At 38.9% G+C, this 21,043-nt stretch overlaps 1 protein-coding gene, 1 long non-coding RNA gene and 1 pseudogene across 4 annotated transcripts in view; 2 read left to right on the top strand and 1 right to left on the bottom strand.

Moving 5' to 3' along the window:
* The window catches only part of KIF2A (kinesin family member 2A), a 60,615-nt gene extending 57,210 nt beyond the window's left edge, over window positions 1-3,405 (bottom strand). The window contains exon 1 of one of the 3 annotated variants that reach the window (XM_039870003.1): window positions 3,081-3,405. In XM_039870003.1, coding sequence (XP_039725937.1) covers window positions 3,081-3,144 — 64 coding nt within the window. In that variant the 5' untranslated portion in view covers window positions 3,145-3,405. The remainder of the gene's footprint in view (window positions 1-3,080) is intronic. The other 2 variants (XM_039870001.1, XM_039870002.1) reach the window with 2 other exon arrangements.
* Window positions 3,406-3,443: 38 nt separating this feature from the next.
* On the top strand, window positions 3,444-11,145 carry LOC120608220 (uncharacterized). The gene is made up of 3 exons (XR_005654341.1): window positions 3,444-4,161; window positions 9,798-9,904; window positions 10,992-11,145. It is a non-coding gene; the product is annotated as an uncharacterized LOC120608220 (long non-coding RNA).
* On the top strand, window positions 5,910-6,028 carry LOC120608360 (uncharacterized; annotated as a pseudogene).
* Window positions 11,146-21,043: the final 9,898 nt, after the last annotated feature.

The raw sequence follows: 21,043 nt of genomic DNA, 5'->3' as shown, positions 1-21,043 counted from the left end.
GTGCCATTTAGTTTTCGGAGTCACCGGATTCTTAAAAGGAACTTAATAAAATAATAAGACACATATAAGAAAATAAATAAATAAATATATGACCGTCCAGTTCCAGAAACCAGTCTCATTTTATACCTGGTTACCTGTGGCTGGGAACAATCTCAGGAGGCCAAGCCTAACCTCTGTCACTTCTAATCTAAGAACACCAGAAAAGTTGGATTCACCTTAGCATATCACTCATTTTCAGTCAACTCTAAGAATCTTGAACTAAAAGGCCTGTATGAGATGTGGGGGACCAGAATAGAGGTGGCAACACAGGATGAGCATAGATGTAGGGCTTCACTTCCTGGTAAGAGTTCATCTGAATGGCTGATTAAAGTAATGTTTGAAAACCAAAAATCTAATAATGATTCACTCAAAAACTACATGTAAGGAACTCTGCGAGGCACATGAGGATACACAGATAAATTCAGAGAATTTAAGAGTCTATTAGTATTTTAATCCTGTAATGCCCTGGTTGAAGTGGGTGTGGATAGTCTGTCATCCCTCATTGCATTCTTCATACCACCCTTTCTCTAGTGCAGTTTGAAACATAATATTAAGAGAAACATAACCAAATATTAATACTTAAGGAAATATGCTGTTTCATGAGTGATATAGAATGACTTAGGAATTCAGAGGTTGACTGGCCATCTGCTTTTAGTACTTGGTGATAAGTTCTGAGCAGGGTCTTGAAAGATGGGAACAAATCCATTTGCCCTTGGAATATATTTTGTTAATTTATGAGCATCACTGACAGGAGAAGCATGTTCTAAAATGTGGACAAGGATCACCATCAGCAAGCATCAAGTCACCGGTTAATAGCAGCCTGGAACAGCCCTTCTTCACTCATGTGATTGCCATTGTTTCAGGCATTAAATTAGTGCTCATACTACTTTAAAGTTTATTTTTGTTACAATAACTGCTAGTGTTTTATCCTACACAGATCTGTTGCAGAAGTGGGAAGAAACAAAACAGCTTCTTTAAAGTGAAAAAGGGAAGGCTTGCAGGGAGTCTCCCAGACATTTCTACTGCCATCCAATACAAATGATCATTCTTTTCAAGTTCTCTACTTATCTTTTTAATGTCTACCAATTTCATCAAGCATCTGAGGCACATTAATATGTACATGACTACAGATTAGGATGATACACAGTGTAATGACTTCCATTATTTTTTGTGGACAAATTATTCAAAGTCTGACTTTAGGATACTGGCACTTATATAAGAATACAAAGCTCTTATATGCCTGGGCTTCTGGTATTAGGCAGTTGAAGGCTGAGAGTATTAAAAGCCTCTATTCTAGAACCCTAAAAGAACCAAAATTGTTTCAAGTCCAATACATTTAAATAAAACGATGTTAGTCCCAAAAAATAAAAATATACAAACCTTTCCAATGCCATATAATACTGCATTTTTTCTGATAGGTTTAACAGTAACACCTCTAATTATAGTTAAAGGCTTAGAATGTAAAGAACTTACACATTTTACTGCACTCCAAAATTTTAAATAACATGCAAATCTTACTTTTGAAAGTATATGGTGAATCTGTATTCACCTAAGAAATAAATGACAGGAACGGCACAGTTTAAGGAAAGTAATGTGAAGAGAATATAAACTCCAACTCAAGTAAAGGAGACATCATTTTCCACTAGTGTCCCTGGTAATTTCTAAAGCTGTAAATGGTATAATTTATCTTCTCACATACAGGAAAATAAATGATACTTTCAGTTAATACAAGTTATCTCAAATATAACGAAGAAAAAATCCTCAACTATATACGGTCTTCCAATATATCATACAGATAACGTGAAAGTCAATCTAGCTTCACAAACTTGATCAAAATTGATCGAAACCAAGAGGGTATGGATATGATAGCAACATTACTCCTGGCGAGGCCAGAGGATAATGAATAAGGATAATAAAATGCATGAGTATAGGAGAGATGGAATCAAGAACACCGCACACCTCTAGATATTACACACCTCTAATTCTTTCAATATTTGGACTGAATGAAATTTTACTTATCTCCCTTTACGCGTTTTCTTCATTACAATATATATTATATCCAAGCCTGGCTGGCATTTCACTGCACATCCCAAGCTAGTGACATAAGATATTTTTCCCCAGAGGAACCTACAGAAAAATACAAAAGCCTAAGCTTTTTTCTTGTTAATTAAGCATGCATCTTCACCTCGCCTTGCACTTTTCTCTCGGTTACCTCTCCTGATGGTGTGAAAACATCAACATCTAGTCGCCCACCCCCACCCTCTCAGTAGTGTCTTGCATTGACTAGGCTCATCCCCTCGCCTTCCCTTTCGGTCTTATCATCTTTGAAAAGCTTATCGAATACTTCTTCCCCTTGCTCCGCCCCATTATTCATGGCTGAGCACGACATTCTCCGCATCCTTCTTCCAAGGAAGGGACTGGCAAAAAAGAAAGGCATGCTCGAGAAACGAAAGCCGAAGAACCCTGACAACCACACAGCAGTTTAAACCAACGGCGCTGGCCTTCTCCCTCCACCTCGGCCTCTGACCAGTAGGGTTTTCTAAACACTGAAATCACTGGTCTCCACGCTCTCCCCAGCCCCCACCCCTCAAAGATGAGGCCGGGAAATGATAATGCCCGGGTTAAACCCGAGGGTAGGTCACCCCTCATCAAGCTCGCTATACCCGCCCCGCAAGCCCCGGGCTAGAGTCTCCTGGGAGGATGGAGATCGCGGGAGAGCAAGGGGCCCCTGGCCCAGGACCCTCCACTGCGCCCGCGCTAAGCCTCCAGAGACGCGGTTCGCTACACCCGGGTCCTATCCTCCCGCCTCCCCTCCGCTCAGGCCACGCAGGGGCCCTCCTCGCCCCGCGCACTGCAGCGGCACCCGAGGTGGACCCCACGCCGGCCTCACTTGAACACACGCCACACACAAAAGCGCTGCGGCCGCCGCCTTCCCGCCCCCACAGCCCGGCGGAGCAATCAATGAGGTGGCCGGCGCCCGCGTTCCCTCCGTGCACACCCTAATGCGGGGCCCGGCCGGCAGGGGCAGCGGTGCGGCTCACCATCGCTCCGCTTGATCTCCACGTAAATCCCGATCTGGATCTTGCCGAAGTTGGCCGTTGCCATCACCTCATCTGGAGCAGCGGCGGCGGGCCGAGGGAGGGGGACGGGAGGGCGGAAAAGGCGGGGAGGGGGCGGGGTAGGTGTGGGAGGGGGAGCGGTTGCCCGCGGCCGCGCCGGCCCGGGCGACAGCGTGAACGCGAGCCGGGGCCGCGGGAAGCAAAGGTGGGCAGGCGGGCGGAGGCCCCAGGCCTGCAGGCGGGAGGAAGGACGCGCACGCCGGGGCGTCGGGGTGAAGCGAGGGCCGGGGCCGTCAGGCGGCGCGGGGGAGAGTGGGAGGGCCCGCGCCGCCCGCCCGGAGCCGACGCTGGGGAGGCGGGGCGCCGCGCGCCTGCGCAGAGCGCGCCTCCCGCGTCTCTTCCTCTTTGGTCAGCCTTTCCCGGCTGCCTCGAGGCGGCCCCGCCCAGCTCCGCTGCTGGCGGGCGGCGGCCGCAGCTTGGCCCGCTGAGGGAGCGGAGCGTGCGGCCCGGCCCCCAACCAGCTGGCGTCGAGTTTGATTTTAGCGCGCGGCCTGGAAGAGGCGGGAACCCGCGCTCCGATGCTTTGCTGTTTCTTTGGCTTCCACGAATTGGCGCTGTTGCCGGAATGGATTAAGGCCCAGTGGTTTCAGGACTTTCCAAGTGGAGCGCAGGGCTAAGCGATATGAATTTAGAGGTCGACCATTGACAGCATGGGCTCAGTGTTTCATCTGAGAGTGTCACCTCTATTGCCACTTAGAGTTGGCTAGCCCAAGTAACCGACCAAGGTTTCCCAACCGGTTATGGAAGAAGGGAAGAAACACCTTTGAGATGTCACCTACCATAAATCGAAATGAAGATCCGCTTCTTCTTGGCCTTACCTTAGACTCCTTGCCACTCAGAAAGAAACCCTGTGGTGGCGCGGCCTTGACTGTTTTGTTTATGATGTATCCATTGCTGGTGTCCTGTCTCTACTGTAGGGTCTGTAAGACTGTATCTGCCCTGACCCATTAAGCCAATAACCGTGATTCAAGGACAGAGCAGACACATTAAGGTTGACACTAAGGTATGTGCCTTTTCTTCAGAGTCCCTTGGCTAGACTGACCACATCAGCATGTGGAGGGCGAAGCTCTTGTCCTGGCGGAGCAGGGAGGCCACGTGGACAGGGACTATGGAAACTATATAGCACCATGTAAAAACCTCTAAACGTATGCTTTTTGCTTCTCGTACTGGGAATCGATATGAGAAAACATCCTTTTCGGGCCCTACTTTCTCAAGTCATTGTTAATAAATACAGTTTAAAAATTTTTAAATTGGAAACTGGATATATGTGTATTAAGTGTATAAGTGCATATATGCACATGCCTGAGTTTTCAACCTAATATAAGTAATCAAGCCGAGTAGACCCTGAGAAAATAGTTGAGAGACTCGGGCTACAACTGTAACTTAAACAGATTGAAAGCATACCTGTCAAAAGAACAGAGTTTTTTAAAACCATTCTAAAGAGATAATTTTTTAAATTTTTAAATTTTTAATTTTTTAAAATTTTATTAGTTACAAGTATACTGTACATTAGTTATACATTTATATAGTTTATAAAATAATCCTCCTAATTGCTCCTTCCCTCCTCTGGTTTTCCACCTACCGAATATGTTAATGCTAACTTCATAGGAATAATTTCTGTGAAAAAAAAAAAAAAAAACACTGGGTAGACAACTTAGAAAATAACTTATTTTACATTCGAGAAATGACATTACTATAAATATCACTCAGGACTTATGTTTCAAAATAAGATTTGACCAAATCAAGTTTTGGTTTTTTTTTTTAAATAATCTTAGGGGTTTTAGCTGAACTTGAACTCCTGTCTAGTTGCCTGTCTAGTTGAACTCATTGATGTCTCTATGACTGAGATATAAAGCATTTATTTATTTGCTTACATATTTTTTAAAGAATGCAAAGAAATCAAGCTACACAGCTATTAAATCTACAATTGCTTCATAAAATATTATGTTTTATCACGGTTGCTGACACATACATCACACCCTGTGGGTTATGTAATTAAGAAAGTTAAACCTTTAATCCATACGCAAAAGTATTTTAAAAATATGTTCTTCCTGCTCCATAAAAAATGTATGAGACATGCAATTTGTTAAACACAAAAACCTTTCTATTATAGCTAATACCCCAAAGGCTTATGTTTTCTTGTACATCTTAGCATACATTTACCACAACTTGCATCTTGGGCTTTATATGCAAATGGCCTCCTGAAGAGCAGCCATAAATAAGTGCAATGTGGGTTCTGGATCAAGAATTCTGACTCTGGCTCAGGCATTTAGCAAGATATATAATCCTAACTAGAGCAGTGACTGGCACATAGTAGGCACTCAGACATTTGTTCAATGAATTAAATTATTGCTCCAAATCTCTGTTACTTCTTTGAACAGCCTGGAAAAATAACTTCCATTCTCCCAACTGCAGAAAGTTTTTATAAGGTTCAAGTTAAATAATAAAATGTGATAGTGCTTTGATATTTATTAAGTACAATCAATACCAGTTAAAAACAAAGTAAAACCATCCTACAAAAATGACCCTGTACTCTACTATAATTCTCAAGTCATTAATTAGAATTTTATGTTTAGCGATATAAAATTATACACACTTTGCAGTTTGGCTCTGGCCCTCTTCATTGTAATTGAGAGGATAGCCAGAGCTTTACATATCTGTATATGTTTTTACTCAGTCAAGTCCATCCTACATTAACTGACAATAATCTTGCTCAAGAATTTCCATCAAGTCACATTCTGTTAAGAGTTAGTCTATGGCCATGTTACCCTGAAGAAGCCTGATCCCGTCTGATCATGGAAGCTAAACAGGGTTGGGCTTGGTTAGTACTTGGATGGGAGACCACCTAGGAAGACCAGGTGCTGTAGGTGTAAAATATTAAAAAATAAGGGATTGTAAACCGACAAGGTCCTTGCAATCTGTGAGGTCAACCAAGGGTTGCCTCGCCTAAAAAATAAATAAAAATTAAATTTTTTTTTAAAAAAAGCATAGTTATTATATTTTATCATAGTTATTGTAATTCTTTGACTTTATTTTCCACTTTCTACCTTGGACTTTTTTTGGAGACTTTTTAGTTGTCGGTGACTTCCATTCCCATTAAATTTACTCAGATTTTAATTCTAACTAAACTTGTGTATTTCACTATAACTTATTTTAGTTCTTAAACAAATATGTTAAAAACACCTGGTAGATACAAATCCCAATTTTACCATCTCTAAAATATCCATTCTTCCCCATTGGATTTAGCTCCAGTGCTGCAAATGTGTTCAGGCTCCTGGTGTCCTGATACCAGGTAGGGCAGCCCAGTAGAAATGTAAAAATCACAATTTCTTTCTTAAAGTAGTATGTGTAACCAGACATCTATGACTTGTATTCTATTCCTAATGCTCACTCTAAATATGGAGGGCTTCCATGTCTACTTAGTTACTTTTATATTGCTTGACTTTTAAAGTAGCATGTATTATTTTTATAATCGAGATTTTTTCTTAAAGTGTATAATAACAAACATGAGTCAGTTTATCAGAAGGAGGCTGAAGAGACATATCTAATGAGAGATGTATACACTGAAAGTAACTGGGAAAAAATCTTTAGGTAGGATATAATTACAGCAGGCTTTGAAAGCCATGCAGAGACGTTAACGCTTGGTAGGAGCATCAGTAGGGAACGCCTTTGAGAACAAGCATGACGTGAAAGTCATAGAGTAGTATCATGGTGTGATGGAAAAACATAGACTTTGAAGTATGACTGACCTGTTTTCAAATACCAGTGTTGCTGCTTCTTATGTTTGTGACCTTGGTCAAGTTACTAACTTTTCTAAGTCTCAATTTTCTTATCTATAAAATGGGGATAATACCTATGTCAGAGAGTTTTTGTAATGATTAAGTAAAATGGCATGAGAGTTTAAAAGCACTTGGCACAAAGTAGACCCTTGGTAAATATTTGCTATAATTATTTAAGGGATTTTAGTATAGAAGTATTTTTTCTAATAAATTGGAGGGAGGAGAGTTTTGCATCAGGACAGTCAGTGAGGAGACTCATGAGAAATCCAGGTATGAAATTATTCAAATTCGAATTATTGGAATGGCAAGGAATAAGAAAAGAGGGCAGACATAAAAGATATCAAAGCTGGAAACTGATTACATATGAAATATAGAGTATAAAAGAGAATAATGTATGTAGTGCTCTAATTCTTAAGAATGGAAGAAATTGTCCTTACTAGATGTTGGAATTTTTCTGGTGTACAATTACATGAAGTAGGAAGTAGTCTTTACTGGCATCACTATAAAATGTAGTTTGGGAAGCAAGAACCAAATTACATGCAAGTCAAAGAATGTATAGATAACTGATAATTTAGAGAAATATATAAAGAATATAACTTCTGATGACAAGATTTTGTTGGAATCTATTCTAGTTTATTAACACCAAGTGGTGGTACCATGAAAATTTTACAACCTCATTTAATATCTATAAGAATAAATTATCAACCAGCAATAAAAAATAAAGTGCGTTTTCACCTAAAACCTCCTTCAGAGTTCAAATTCTTATATACAAAGTGAAACCAAATTATTTGAAGCTGTATTTTATTTTGATAGAAATCCCAAGTCAGTCACTTTGGATTTAGTATTGTAGTGTGAACATTTGTTGTTGCCTTCTTAATAATTCTTTCTTTCTTCCTAGAAGTACTTTGAATTTCTCAGTCATATGATTTGAGAGGGATTTACCTCTCCTTCAGCAGCTCCAAGGGTAGGCTCAGTCAGAGCATTTCATCTCCCTGACCTAATGACTGGTTCATAAATGAAAACATGCTCCACTCTAGGCCAATAAAGTGCAGAGTTTCAACTTTTAGACTTGTTTCTAGTTGTTGGGGAAGAAAACTCAATTTTCTGCTAGAAAAGTGGAACTGAAGAAAGTAGCCACAGAGTTATTGGGCAACTGTCCTTATGGCCATAAAGAGGGTCTGGTGAAAATGGATTCAACACTGAAGAAGCGGAGCCAGAAATTTGAGGGAGGGAAACTAGGTTCTCATTCTTAATTCTTTAGCTGTTGAGCTGAATGAAATCTTACCTGAAGTCAGCTCTATCTTTGATTTTTTTCTACACAAAACACATAAATTCACTTCAATACTTCAGCTAAATAGCAGTTGATTTTCTGCTACCTGCAACCAAAAATCTCAACTAATACGAGTGACAAGGCACTTATGGATGTCAGTATCATCCTGAGCTCTGCAGGACTTTGTCAATATCATGTGTCACGTATAGCAAATGGAGCTCAGATAAGAGTTCGAATTTGTGCATTGGCAGAGTTTATAGGAGAGGCCGAAGTCACTGATGTGCAAATTTCTGTGAGGATGTAGAATCTTTAGTAGAATTTAAGATAGTCTAATTAGTAGATATATTCCAAATCAGCTTCTAGGAATATTTTCAGAAATCTCCTATTAAGCTTTGTTTTACCTCTTAACCGAGTACTAGGAGAGACAAGATTAAAGATGTAAAGGGGCTTGGGTAAGTAATTTTCATTTATTTTCTAACCTCTTGATGAGAAGTATTTGTGCTACATTTAAAGATTTACAAAAATGCAGACTTAAGTTTTCATTTTGAAATCAAATCACTCATTTGTGTATAAGATCCTAACAACAATCTGAAGACATAGGTGCTATTTGAAACAAGTCATTGTGTAAACATATGTCTTTATTATTGAACTTGAAGATTTGGGGAATTCTTTTAAAGGAATGATTTTTTTCTGAGGGTGTATAAGCAGTTTCCTATAAATCATATTAGTCCTGAAGATACTGTAGCGGGAGTGGCCCCGAGCCTTGTCTCATTTGTAAGAGTTGCTATTGAAGGATTAGCCAGTGCCATGGTTAAAAGGGTGATAACTAAGAAAATGGATGAAGACTATCTGCAGAAAAGAAAAGGAAACAAGTATGCTACCAGGTGCTCTCAGAGAATCCATGAAGATTTAGATCATGGTTTTGAAAATGGCATGGCTGTAATTGTGACAAAATCAGAGCAGTTCAAAAAGAAGGAGTAAATGGATCCTGTAGAAGTTTTGGGAAGATTTAGGTGAAACATCGGCATGGCCAATTGTTGCAACTATGACCTAATTATCAGTAACTGTCCAGTAATTAAAAGCACCTCACAAAAAGGCTTTGGAGGAAAAACAAGAGGAATGTGTACATATACTGAGTATTAGATATATTAAGGAATTATCATTAATTTATTGGGTATGATAATGTTATGGTTCTGTTTTTTTTTAAAAAGTCCTTATTTGTTAAACAGAAACATACCTATGCATGTGTGTACACACACACACACACACACACACACACACACACACATATACCCTGTATAGACTTTTATTAAAGTGGAGGGACCATGACTCTTTGCATCTTTAATAAAGTAGAATTTTCAGTCTTTAAAAATTGAAGAGTGGTTAAAGAATGCCCCCTGTCATGGAAAATGGAAGATTTGAAATCACAAATATTCCTTAAATGAATGGCAAAGACTGCTAGTGATCATCAGCCTCCCTTGACTTAGTGTCTGACTGACTTCTGACTAGTATAATGTTAGTAGAATTGATATGTACCCTTTCAAGCCATCAAACCATGTATTTTTCTCATTTTCTTTCATCACCTCCCAGCTTCAGGACAGGACTCCTAGAAAAGGGTGGAGCCAAAAGCTGGACAGAGTCTGGATCCCTGAATGACTGCTCCTTTCTCCATCTAACTACAATGCACCATGAAATGAGTAAGAAGCAAATTTTGATTGTGTTAAGTCACCAACATTTTGGGATTTATTTATGTTTATTGCAGAAGTTAGTCTATCATGACTAGTATACAAATTGCCATCAAACTTTGAGATTATTAAGCGATAATTTTTTTAAGTGGTAGTTTGATTATGACCAAATTCTCGCATGTTAAGCTTCCTAGGAAGCTAACTCTGAAATAGAGATTAGCATATTGGAAATTTACTGGGATTGACACCTTTTGGGAGAATGAAAACAGAACTAGGCAAAAAGAGAAGTTGAATTGTGATGCAGCAACAACAAAGGCCTCTGTCAATTCCATGTAGATTTAGAGCTAGAATATTCTTTTACACTTGTCTCAAGTTAAGATGAAGGGGCAATTGTATCCTGCACATGGGACACTTTTTGAATAATGGCACCCCTTGGGGGAGGGAGTGGACCTTGGATGAGGCCATTTCCTTTGGAGGTGAGCCCTCAGTAGCCAACGCTCTCACAAATAGGGACATTAGTGTCTTGGTCTTGAAGGTGGATCCGAGCAGTGTAACATGCATCCACTTCAGGAATATTCCAGAAGCTGGTTTGCAAGTGGCAGTATGCTTCTAATGAATAAGCCAAAGGGCTATTTATTGTTCACGAAGAAGACTGCCTACTGAAGCCAAGGGATAAATAAAGTCTGTATTACATGTCAAGGAGTTTGAGAAATAATTGATATCAAGATACCAAATGATTGTAGATGGAAGAAGCAAGAGAATCTTCTCCGAGGTTCTAACTGAGAGAGAGATTTGGCTAAAGGTAACTACAAGAAATAAAATACAGCTTCCAATTGTTACCCTCCACTGGCCTTATGATGATAATAATCAAATTTCATTGAAAACCAGTGGGAGGCTGGTAAAAATGATCAAAATGAGGTTCACTGAGTTTTTTAAAACTTGATTCTTAATACATTGTTAAAGAAGGCAATCTTTCTCTTAATGAATCTTTATTAGTTGCTGCATAACACAGGATAGAAAAGTTGCCCAAAGATAAACTCCATTTGGAGCATAGGTCCGTTTTTAAATTACATTCTGAACTTACTTGCTTGCTTGACAGGGCCTGCATGAGTGACAGGTGGATTGACTGAGGTCAGCATTGCTCCAGAGCTAACAAGAGAATTTCAGTGATGGAATATCTACCTTTTTACCTTGAAGTTATTAACATACCACCCAAAAGAAAAGGAGTAATATAATTATCATCTGTACTCCTACCACCCCTTATTAATAACTAATAATTAGTTAATAAATAACTAAATATTTTATTCATAGTCCAATGATTTTTTTACTTATAAGTGTTTTGAAATTATTTTCTTTTTTTTAATGAAAATGATTAGTTGGAATTATACTCAACCGTAATCTCATGACTACCTTTCTAATTCACATAATGACATTTAGACAGCCTTTACTAACTCTTGAGACAAATGGTGAAAAAGTAGGAACTTGCCCAGGAGAGGGAAGTCCCCTGAGAGTTCAGAGCTACAGAAATAAATCCTCAGGCCAACTCCATGGGTGCTGAGTTGATCTAGTTCATGTTTTTATTGGAGCACTGACTTCAAAGAAAACTTCCCGAAACCTCACAAATACTGACCTCTTTCAGAAGCTGGTAATATAAAGCAAAACAAAGTTTCCAACAACTCAGTTGCAATGAATTGTTCTTGAGAACAGACAGTTCCTGTTAGAAGTAACTGTACCCTGTCATATAACCCAGCAAACTGTCTTGGATCACCACACTTGAGAATTTCAGGTTTTCTTTTCTAAGTTTCCTGTTTTAAGGAACATTACTCTTTTCAATAGCCATCTCTTTGAAGCAGAAATTTCAGGTTTTACCTGTGAAATAATACATCATAAAATTTAGAGACGTGTATGAAAATATCATTAATATAAATTCTAAAATGAATGAATATAAATGAATATAATGAATATAAACTATAAAAGGAGTGATTTAGGGTACTCCTTAAAAATATATGACCATTTTTTCTTATTAGATAATATAGAATATATAATACTTAGTAAATCTGCTACCAAAGAATTCTTTCCAAACTGTTTTTGGAACTGAGGCCCCTGAGGAATAATATCTGCAAAATTTTCCTTGAAAATTATTCACTTATTCACCCATTCAACAAACATTTACTGAATGCTTGCTAAGTGCCAGGCATTATTGTAGGTGCGTGGGATGCGTCAGTGCACAAAACCAAGATCCCTGTTCTCACGCTACTGGAACATTATATCCTACCAGGGGAGAGAGAAAATAAATAAAAACATAATAAATAAGTAATTAAGTGATGTAGCATATTAGAGAGTGATAGATATATGAGAAAAAGAAAAAGAGTAGGAAAGGAGGATCAGTAGTGTTGGTGGGGCAGATAGTGTGCAGGATTAGGCTGAGTAGGCAGGGCAAGGCTTATTGAGATCATAGGTTTTGAACAAAGACCAGAGGACATGAAGGAGTTTAGCTCTCTGTGTGGACAAAAAGCATTGTAACCTGAAGGAACAGCCCACAAAGTCCTGCCTGATTGGTTTGAGGAAGAGCAGGACTGAGCAGAGGGAAAAGATAAGCTGTGATAGCCATGGCCAATCCCTCAGAGTTGCCTTGAGTTTGGCTAAAACACTCAAGCCTTTATACTCCCACAGTGATCTGTCATAGGATGTGGTGCACCCCAGAATGGCTGTGACCTTAAGAAAGGCGGCTTTCTGTAGCTGAAAGAGCTGAGAGTGGTGAGCTGTCTACTGACATCACTCCAGCAGTCTTCGTTGAAGGAATTGCAAGATGGACATCTCAGTATCAATCTCTTTGGCTTCCTCATTCCCAAGGTCACCTGTAGTCCATGATGGCTACTCTAGTTCCAGCATTTCAACCAGCTAGAAGAGGGGAAAGAAGGAAAAGGGAATATCCTGGTAGTTGTATGCACTACTCCTCATAGCCTATTGCTAGAATCTAATTAAGGAAAGCTAGATCATGTAGCCTTTATTTTTGGTGACTTGGGGCAGCAAACAAACAAAAAGCATATCAAAGTGCAACCAGCAGTCTCTGCTGCCATGATATTCACCATTTTTGTAGGGAAGAGAATGTGGCTTCACCACAAAGAAGAATAAATGAAAGGCAATCCTTTTAGCTCATTCAGGATTTTGTGCTTTGGGGTGCCATGGTCCAGGGGGCCCCGAAGGTGGGCAAGGCGTCTGCGCGGGAGACAGTCGACTACACAACTCAGAGGCAGTGTGACACTGTTTCGTTTTATTGTGATTTGAGTACAACTTTTATACTTTCCATTTTGGCATTTGATTATACTTTGTGGTTAAGGTAGCAGGGAGTTAAATTTCTGTGGTTAAGCAAAGCAGAAAATCTTATAGAGTATATTATTATTAATATTCATGATTAACTAGTACATTCTTTTCTCAATTATTAGAACAGAACTACCTGATGGAACAATCTAAACTTTTAATTCTTACATCTATTACGTAAGATACAGTTTGACTTAAGTAAAGGTGATGGAGGTATTCATAACAGCAAATATTGGTTTGTGGGCAGACATTGTTCTTCTTTCTGCCTAAATCTTTTAATTGCTATTTGATTTATGCTATTATTTAAAGTTGAACCTTTCTCATAGCTGTTCAAAAGTTTCCTTGGTGCAGTATTGAGGAAAAAATTTATAAAAATCAGTTTTACAAAGCTGCTTTCGTAAGTTAAGTTTTTGTTCCTTTGTTTTTTAAGCACTAAGGAGGTCTTGACCTAGCCAGCCTTTCTATAAAACTTAAACTACTATAAGGCATATGAATTCCATCTTTATTCACCATATGTATGCTATCTTCATTATAAGCTCCTGTCTAAGGCAAAGGAGGATCAGGTAATCTTTTCATACTATTAGCCCCCCTAAGTGGATACCAGAGTTTTCCATTTATCCAGTAGGCCACAAAAGGAGGCCCTTCTATAGTAGGCACAGGCTTATGAGTAAATTTCTTATCCTTTACTAATTTTCTACTAACTGTGTGGGAACAGGAGTATAAGCTGGTTCTAGTAATTCAGCTTGTTCTCATTCATTCATAACATCTTTAAGAGGCGCGTCAAAAGGAATTTCTCTTAATAATTGTTCAAATAAAGAGTTTACGCATTCTGGACACATCAGGGTGACTGGAGCTGATTCCATACGCGGGGAATTTACTATGTTTTCCTCAGAGCCAATTTTGAGGAAATCCACTTGTACAGCGTTTACACTTACTAGAATTTGTGCTATCCAAATTCCCCCTATTAATAGGATCGTTCCTAAGAAACCAGTTATCCCTAAACACATGCCACGTCCTCATTCTTGACGATGCATTCTTTGAAGCTTCTGTCCCCATCTCCGGACCTTGTCATGCAGTAGGGTAGACAGAGGACGTGGCATTGGGGTATTGGAGAATTGAGAGTCAGCAAAGAAACAATATTCTTTTGAAGAGCTCAAAAAAGAAGACTTTAGAGGAGAAATGTGACAGCAATTATGCAGATGAGGGGTAGAGCCTGTGAAGTTTGGGAATTAATGTGATCATATTTGTATTCATAGGCTGATACAGTTGAGATCAGTGAGGTGGCACTCGTGCAGAGTCAATTACTGTTAGAACTGCTTCTTTCTTGACCCCCTTTCTTGGCTGCTTCTGATTTTTCAGTTCTTTGCTGCCTCTTCTTCCCATTTCTGACCTTTTTTTTAGATTACAAAAATGTTTTATTTTGAAATTATTTTACTTACAAAAAGTTTATCAAAAATATTTTACTTACAAAAATAGTACAGTTCCCATGCACCTTTCACCTAGCTTCCTCTAATATTAAAATCTTATGTAACCATAATTTCATTATGTAAACGAAGAAATTGACATTGGTATAATACTCTTAGCCATTTTACAGATCTTATTCAAGTTTTACCAATTGTCCCACTAATATGGTACAAAGACCTCAAAAACATGCTAAGTGTGCCAGAAACAAAAGACCACATATTGCATGATTCCTTTTATATCAGCAGTCCCCAGGCTTTTTGGCACTGGGGACTGGTGCTCCTGTGAGAATCTAATGCCTGATGATCTGAGGTGGAGCTGAGGCAGTGATGCTAGCGCTGGGGAGCAGCTGCAAATACAGATGAAGCTTTGCTCTCTTGCCTGACACTCACCTCCGGCTGTGTGGCTTGGTCATTCCTGACTTTTTATTGTATGCTCCTAGATTCTGACCTTAGTTTCCTTCCCTTCTCACAGTGAATCAGAATGCATTTTTTCCTTTATTGGGTCATGTAACTCTCTGAGAATATTATGACCCTCAACTCCTTAAAAATATCTCTCTGAACACCATCAATTTATTGAACAGAATAAACTTGATGGAGTACAAACATTAAAGATTTTATTTTTCTCCCATCTCTGACCTCAATTGTGCTATATCAGTTCTTCTTTGCTAGGTAGGTCCTTCATAATCCATCAGGAAGACCCCAAAACGTGCCAGACCCTTTTAGTTATTAAAAAGTGGTCGAGTCCACAAAAGTAGCTAATCACCTTGCTACTTTTCTACCAGCTGAGGCATGACCCATGGTTCAAGAACCTTCAAAGTCAGCTCTTTCACTCTTCCTTCTCTCTGTCTTCTGATTCACTGAGTTGGAGATCACTAGGAGGGAAGGTAGGATTGCCTTGTGTGACTGGTCTCCATTTGACTCTTTCTGATTCTGTCCTCTGTATCCTATCCTCTGTATCTGGACCTCTGACTTATAGATGGTTTGTGAGGTTTTCTCTGGGTACTTCTCAATCACCTTGGCCCCCTCTGATGCTGAGGACCTCTTTCAGCCTCTACTTCTGTTATGGAATGAAGGTTTATGTCCCTTCCTCTACCTCAAATTAATATGTTGAAATCATACCCCCCCAATGCGATGGCATTAGGAGGTGGGGCTTTTGAAAGGTAATTAAGTCATGGAAGTGGAGCCCTTATGAATGGGATTAGTGCTCTTATAAAAGACACTCCAGAGAGCTCTCTTACCCCTTCCACCATGTGAAGATGCAGTGTGAAGATGGCCAGCTATGAACCAGGAAGCAGGCCCTCACCAGACACTGAATGTGCCAGTGCCTTAATCTCAGACTTTCCAGCCTCCAGAACTATGAGAAATAAATGCCTGTTGTTTGAAAGCCACCCACTCGATAGTATTATATTAGCAGCCTGCACATGCTAAGAGACAACTCCCAAGACCTTCTCTGAAAAAATATCACCTCTTTTAGCTAGTGGCTGCCTGGATAGCCTTATAGCTTCTGCTTTGTCCTCTGTCTTCCAGGCTCCTTCAATATTCTATTTGCTACATATAATTGCAACTACGTACAACATTTGCATTCTTCAGGTAGGCAGATCTCAAAAGAAGAGGAAAGAATGGGTTGAGTTGCAGATACTTCAGTTCCTTCCTCCAAATTCACCTCTCCCCTCTGTGGAAAGCTGTGAGTAAAGAGGAAAAAGGATCACTGAAGTGGTACTCTAATGGAAGTCCCATGGTGCAGGAACATCAGATGTGTGTGGGGAAGTGTTCCTGATTAATAGTCTACGTATAACTATCTACTATCCATCTACAGTTAAATATGTTCCACAGGCATAGTGAACTTAAAATCTATCATAATGAACTCATTATATTTAAATACATTCCAACCACAGAATTTGTGTTTCCGTCCATATTTTCTATCTAACCATCACCTTTTGCTCAGGAAAAAAATCTGGGAATCCTATTGGGCCCTCCTTGGTCTCTACCATCCCAGTCAGTCACCAAGAGATATTATCTCTTAAATTTTACTTCCCTCCTTAATCTCATTGTTATTTCTACTGCCTTAGTTGTGGCTACTACTATCTTTCTTTTGGGTTATTTCAACCACCTTCTAATAAATCTTTCCATATCCAGATTTGCCTTCCTTAAATCCATTTTGCAATATCGCACTAGAGTAATCTTTCTAAAATTCAGATCTCATCGAATAATACTCCTGTCTAAAACGCTCCTGTGGCTCCCCTTTGCTGACATGTTGAGGAAGGTTTCAGAAGAGATAAACTATAGATTACAACTTTAACTACATTATTTAGCCATAAAGGAGAATTTAGATGGCTTTTATAATACCTATGTCCTTCTAAGATTTTGGTGACAACAGTAATAGATTTACTAACAACTAACTTCAGCATCTGGGAGTTTAACGCTTATGTTTAAACTCAAATGTTTTTCAATGCTACAAACTCTTTTTTATTTTGTGTACTTTGGGAAAAAAATTGTTCTCTAAAAGGTGTAAAGACTGCCATTACAAATGTTGTTATTATGGTAAAATAGAAAACATAAAACTATTGAATGTGAAAGTGTGGAAGAATATGTTCCTGATCTAGTTTTTAAAAGGTAGAGAAATTATGATCGGAGTGAAGTCATCTCTGTAAAACATAACTGTCTTAGTCTGTTTGGGCTGCTATGACAAAATGCCAGAGACTAGGAAGCTTATAAACAGAAATTGATTTCTCACTGTTCTGAAGGCTGGCAAGTCCAAGATCAAGGTGCTCGCAGATTCAGTATCTGGTGAGAGCTGGCTTCTTAAATGGCTGTCTTTTTGCTGTAATCTCACATGGCAGAGGAGGCAAGGGATATTTTTTGGGCCTCTTTCATAAAGGCACTAATTCCATTTATGAGGGCTTCTCCTTCATGACCTAATCACTTCCCACAGACCCCATCTTCTAATGCTATCACCTTGGAGGTTAGGATTTCAACATAAGAATTTTGAGGGAGCACAAATATTCAAACCACAAAAGTAATGGTCAAGTGAACAGCTTCTAATCAGCAGGGATAGTGTGTGTGTGTGTGTGTGTGTGTGTGTGTGTGTGTGTGTGTGTGTGTGTGGGAGGATGGAGATGAATGAAGACTATTCTTAGATCCCTTCTTCAGTGCCTCCAAATGCAAACATTCCATTTAATTCCTTATCACATACAACATTCACCACTTTTTAAATAGTACCATGGAAGTTAACATTAGAACCAAAGAAACATGATCTTAGCAACACCAGTATTCTCTACTCATTCCTACCTTTGCGCGGGCTGAGGCCATGAGTGGAAGCATATACCAACCTCCTCTGCTACCTGTTAAGTTGGCTTGCTTATTTTTTCCCCTTGCTTTCCATATTTCCAGGCTTCAGGCCTTTTCACATTGCTGGGACTCTGTTTTATGCCATTAGCTCTTTCCATTAAGGGTTAGCTTTCATCTGCAGTCTTGTCATTCATTCACTTGGTTTCTGCTTTGAGGTTCAGATTTCGACAACGATCTTTTCAATCAAACTCATCAATGGCAATGTTTACTGTCCATTATAATTATGATTCTATTTCCTTTAAATAATCAATGGTCAACTCCTAAAATTGAGTTCTTTGAATTTTGGCAGATTTACATTTTTTTCTATCTTTTCTTTCTTTTCAATATTATATTATCAAAATGTCACACATTTTGTAAAATCTCTGTGTTGTCTTCACTTGTGAATATAATGTTTTAAAATGAATGATAGTTAAAGTAAATATGCTCTAAGCTTCTGGGTAATTACTCCATCCAGTGTCTGTAGTCTACATGAGAAAAATTATAAAGCATTTGTCAGTCATCCAGGGACAGACAATCCAAAGGAAGGTAGGACCATTAAATTGTAAGACTGCACAAAGATGAGGAGACAGAGTCCCAAACAAAACTAGAATTCACTTGTTTGGACCTTCCCAGTATTAGTCATTTGTCAGCCTGATTATATAGTAATCAGAAGCTTAGCAGTAACAAATTACATAGTGCTAAGACATCCTTCAAATGGATTTGTCTCTAAATTTATGGCTTTCCTTTGTCATTATTTTTGTAGCATTTATGTTGTGGTTTAAATTAATACTTTCCTATGTTCTGTGTTATTTTTTAAAACTTGTTCCCCTAAATTCATCCAAAATACTTTTTGAGTTAGGAGTTCAAGCATGGAGTAAAGTAAGTTCTAATAAACATTTGTTAAATGAATAAATGTAAATAGGATAGGATAATACATTATTTTATGGGTTCTTAACATTTTTTTGTGTGTCTGGACCCTTTTGGCCAGTCTGATGAAGCCTATGGACCCTTCTCAGAATACTGTAATGTTTTTAATGCATAAAAAGATTAAAAAGGAAATCAAATATATTGAAATAAAGTGTTATTAAAAATTGAGATAAAATAATACATGTTTTTTTATTGTCATTAAATGATCATGTCAATAACTACCATATTTCAAAGTAGTAATAAATATAATGATGTTTTGAGATATCTGCAACAACTTTAATGAGATTTGAAAATATATGAAATTTCTATTAGTGATAGTGTCCATGCTAAGATTGCTGTATCCTAATGTTGCCCGCATCTGCTCCATTACCCTAGGTCTGTGTTCTTTCTTACCTGGGCCCCAAAATAACTATACTTGTGCCCAGAGTCTCTCAAAGTCTCTTATGAAAATTGACCCTTCAGACTTTTGCTCCTTGCTTTTCATCTCTTGTAAGCAACTCTCAAAAGGTCTTCTATTTCCACCCTCTCCAGAGGAACAAGTGACACTTCAGACAAGTCAACGAATGTTTATGCACTACCTCTCTCTGCTCCCAATCAATAAAATCTTAAAGACCCTAGTTCTGGTTTTGTCTTTCACCCTGTGCAGTTTTTATTCCTTGGATGATAATATCACTGTATTTATTTGAGATTCATTTCTGGTCATTCTGATTTTAGAATTTGGGCATTTATATTGATCTTGTCTCCCTGTGTGTATTGACATCATAGCCCAGAAATTGGGCTGCCAGATATACATTGGTCTGTCACCCAACTGGCTGGAATGATGGTTACAGCTGCTCCTAGACTTACTGGACAGCCATCTACATCTTAATACAAAATGTAGAGAGGTCAGCAGATAGCAACTACATTTTAGGGTGAACTTTAAGACAAACCCTTTCATTTAAGACCTGACCCCACTTTAAATATTACAGATATTCCCAGGATTCACTCCTAAGGAGCCTTCACTTCCCTCCATAGTCTTTAACAATTTGGGGGCTTGGTTTCTCTGCGTCCTCACTCCACTCCTTTGCTTCCTTCTCAGTAGAGCTGGATCTCATATTTTGTGGTTTTTTGTTTTTTGTTTTTTTTTTCCCCTGTTGTTTGGAATCCTATCATGAATAGACAGCGTTATGGTTGATTTTTTTGTGTGAAATTGGCTAGGCTATGGTTTCCAGTTATTTGGTCAAACATCAGGCTAGATGTTCCTTTGATGGTATTTTAGAGATGTGATTAATATTTAAATCAGTACACTTTGAGTAAAGCAGATTGTCCTTTATAAAGTGGGTAGGCCTCATATAGTTAGTTGAAGGCCTTAAGAGAAAAGGCTGGGGTCCCCTGAAGAAGAAGGAATTCTGCTCCCAGACTGCCTTATGAACTCTTCCTTGGGTCTGTAGCCTCCCGGCCCTCCCTGCATATTTTACACTTGCCAGCCTCCACAAATGTGTAAGCCAGTTCTTAAAACATCTTTCTCTGTCTCTGTCTCTCTCTCTCTGTCTCTGCCTCTGTCTCTGTCTCTCTCTCTGTCTCTCCCTCTTTCTCTTTCTCCCTCCCTCTCCTAATGATTCCGTTTCTCTGGAAAACTTGACTAATACAGATTCACTGTCCTGGACCATGATTATTTTACCCACTTGACTTTGAGTTTTGCTCTTTGGGGCCTCTCCTACTGTCATGTGACTTGGACCTGTGACTCTCCTACTGTCATGTGACTTGGACCAATATCTCCACCTGTTTGTCCCCAAAATGACTTTTTCCATTTCTTAAAATATTGGATATTTTATTTTCCAATGGCCTTTGGTGGCACCAGCTCTGCAGCAAGATCAGTTTTCTCCTGACCTTCTCTCATTGTTTCTGGTTCTTTTCTGTCTTCTCCCCAGACTGAGCTGATGAGGTCCCACAAAGTCTGGTGCCTAAGTCTCTTTATGAGAGGAATCTCATTCCTTCTAAACATATTTCTAACTGTTTTAAGCATATCATTAGTCCTAACTATTAAAACAGGAATATTTTCTTTAGTAAATAGATTCATAATCTGGTTTTCAATCTGTTTCTTGTGGATTTGATTAGTGGGAAGGATTTAATT

Source organism: Pteropus medius, unplaced genomic scaffold, assembly GCF_902729225.1.
Source record: "Pteropus medius unplaced genomic scaffold, Ma_sr-lr_union100, whole genome shotgun sequence".
NCBI lineage: Eukaryota > Metazoa > Chordata > Mammalia > Chiroptera > Pteropodidae > Pteropus > Pteropus medius.
The sequence above is the reverse complement of the archived record's forward strand: the minus strand, read 5'-3'. Positions and strand labels throughout refer to the sequence as shown.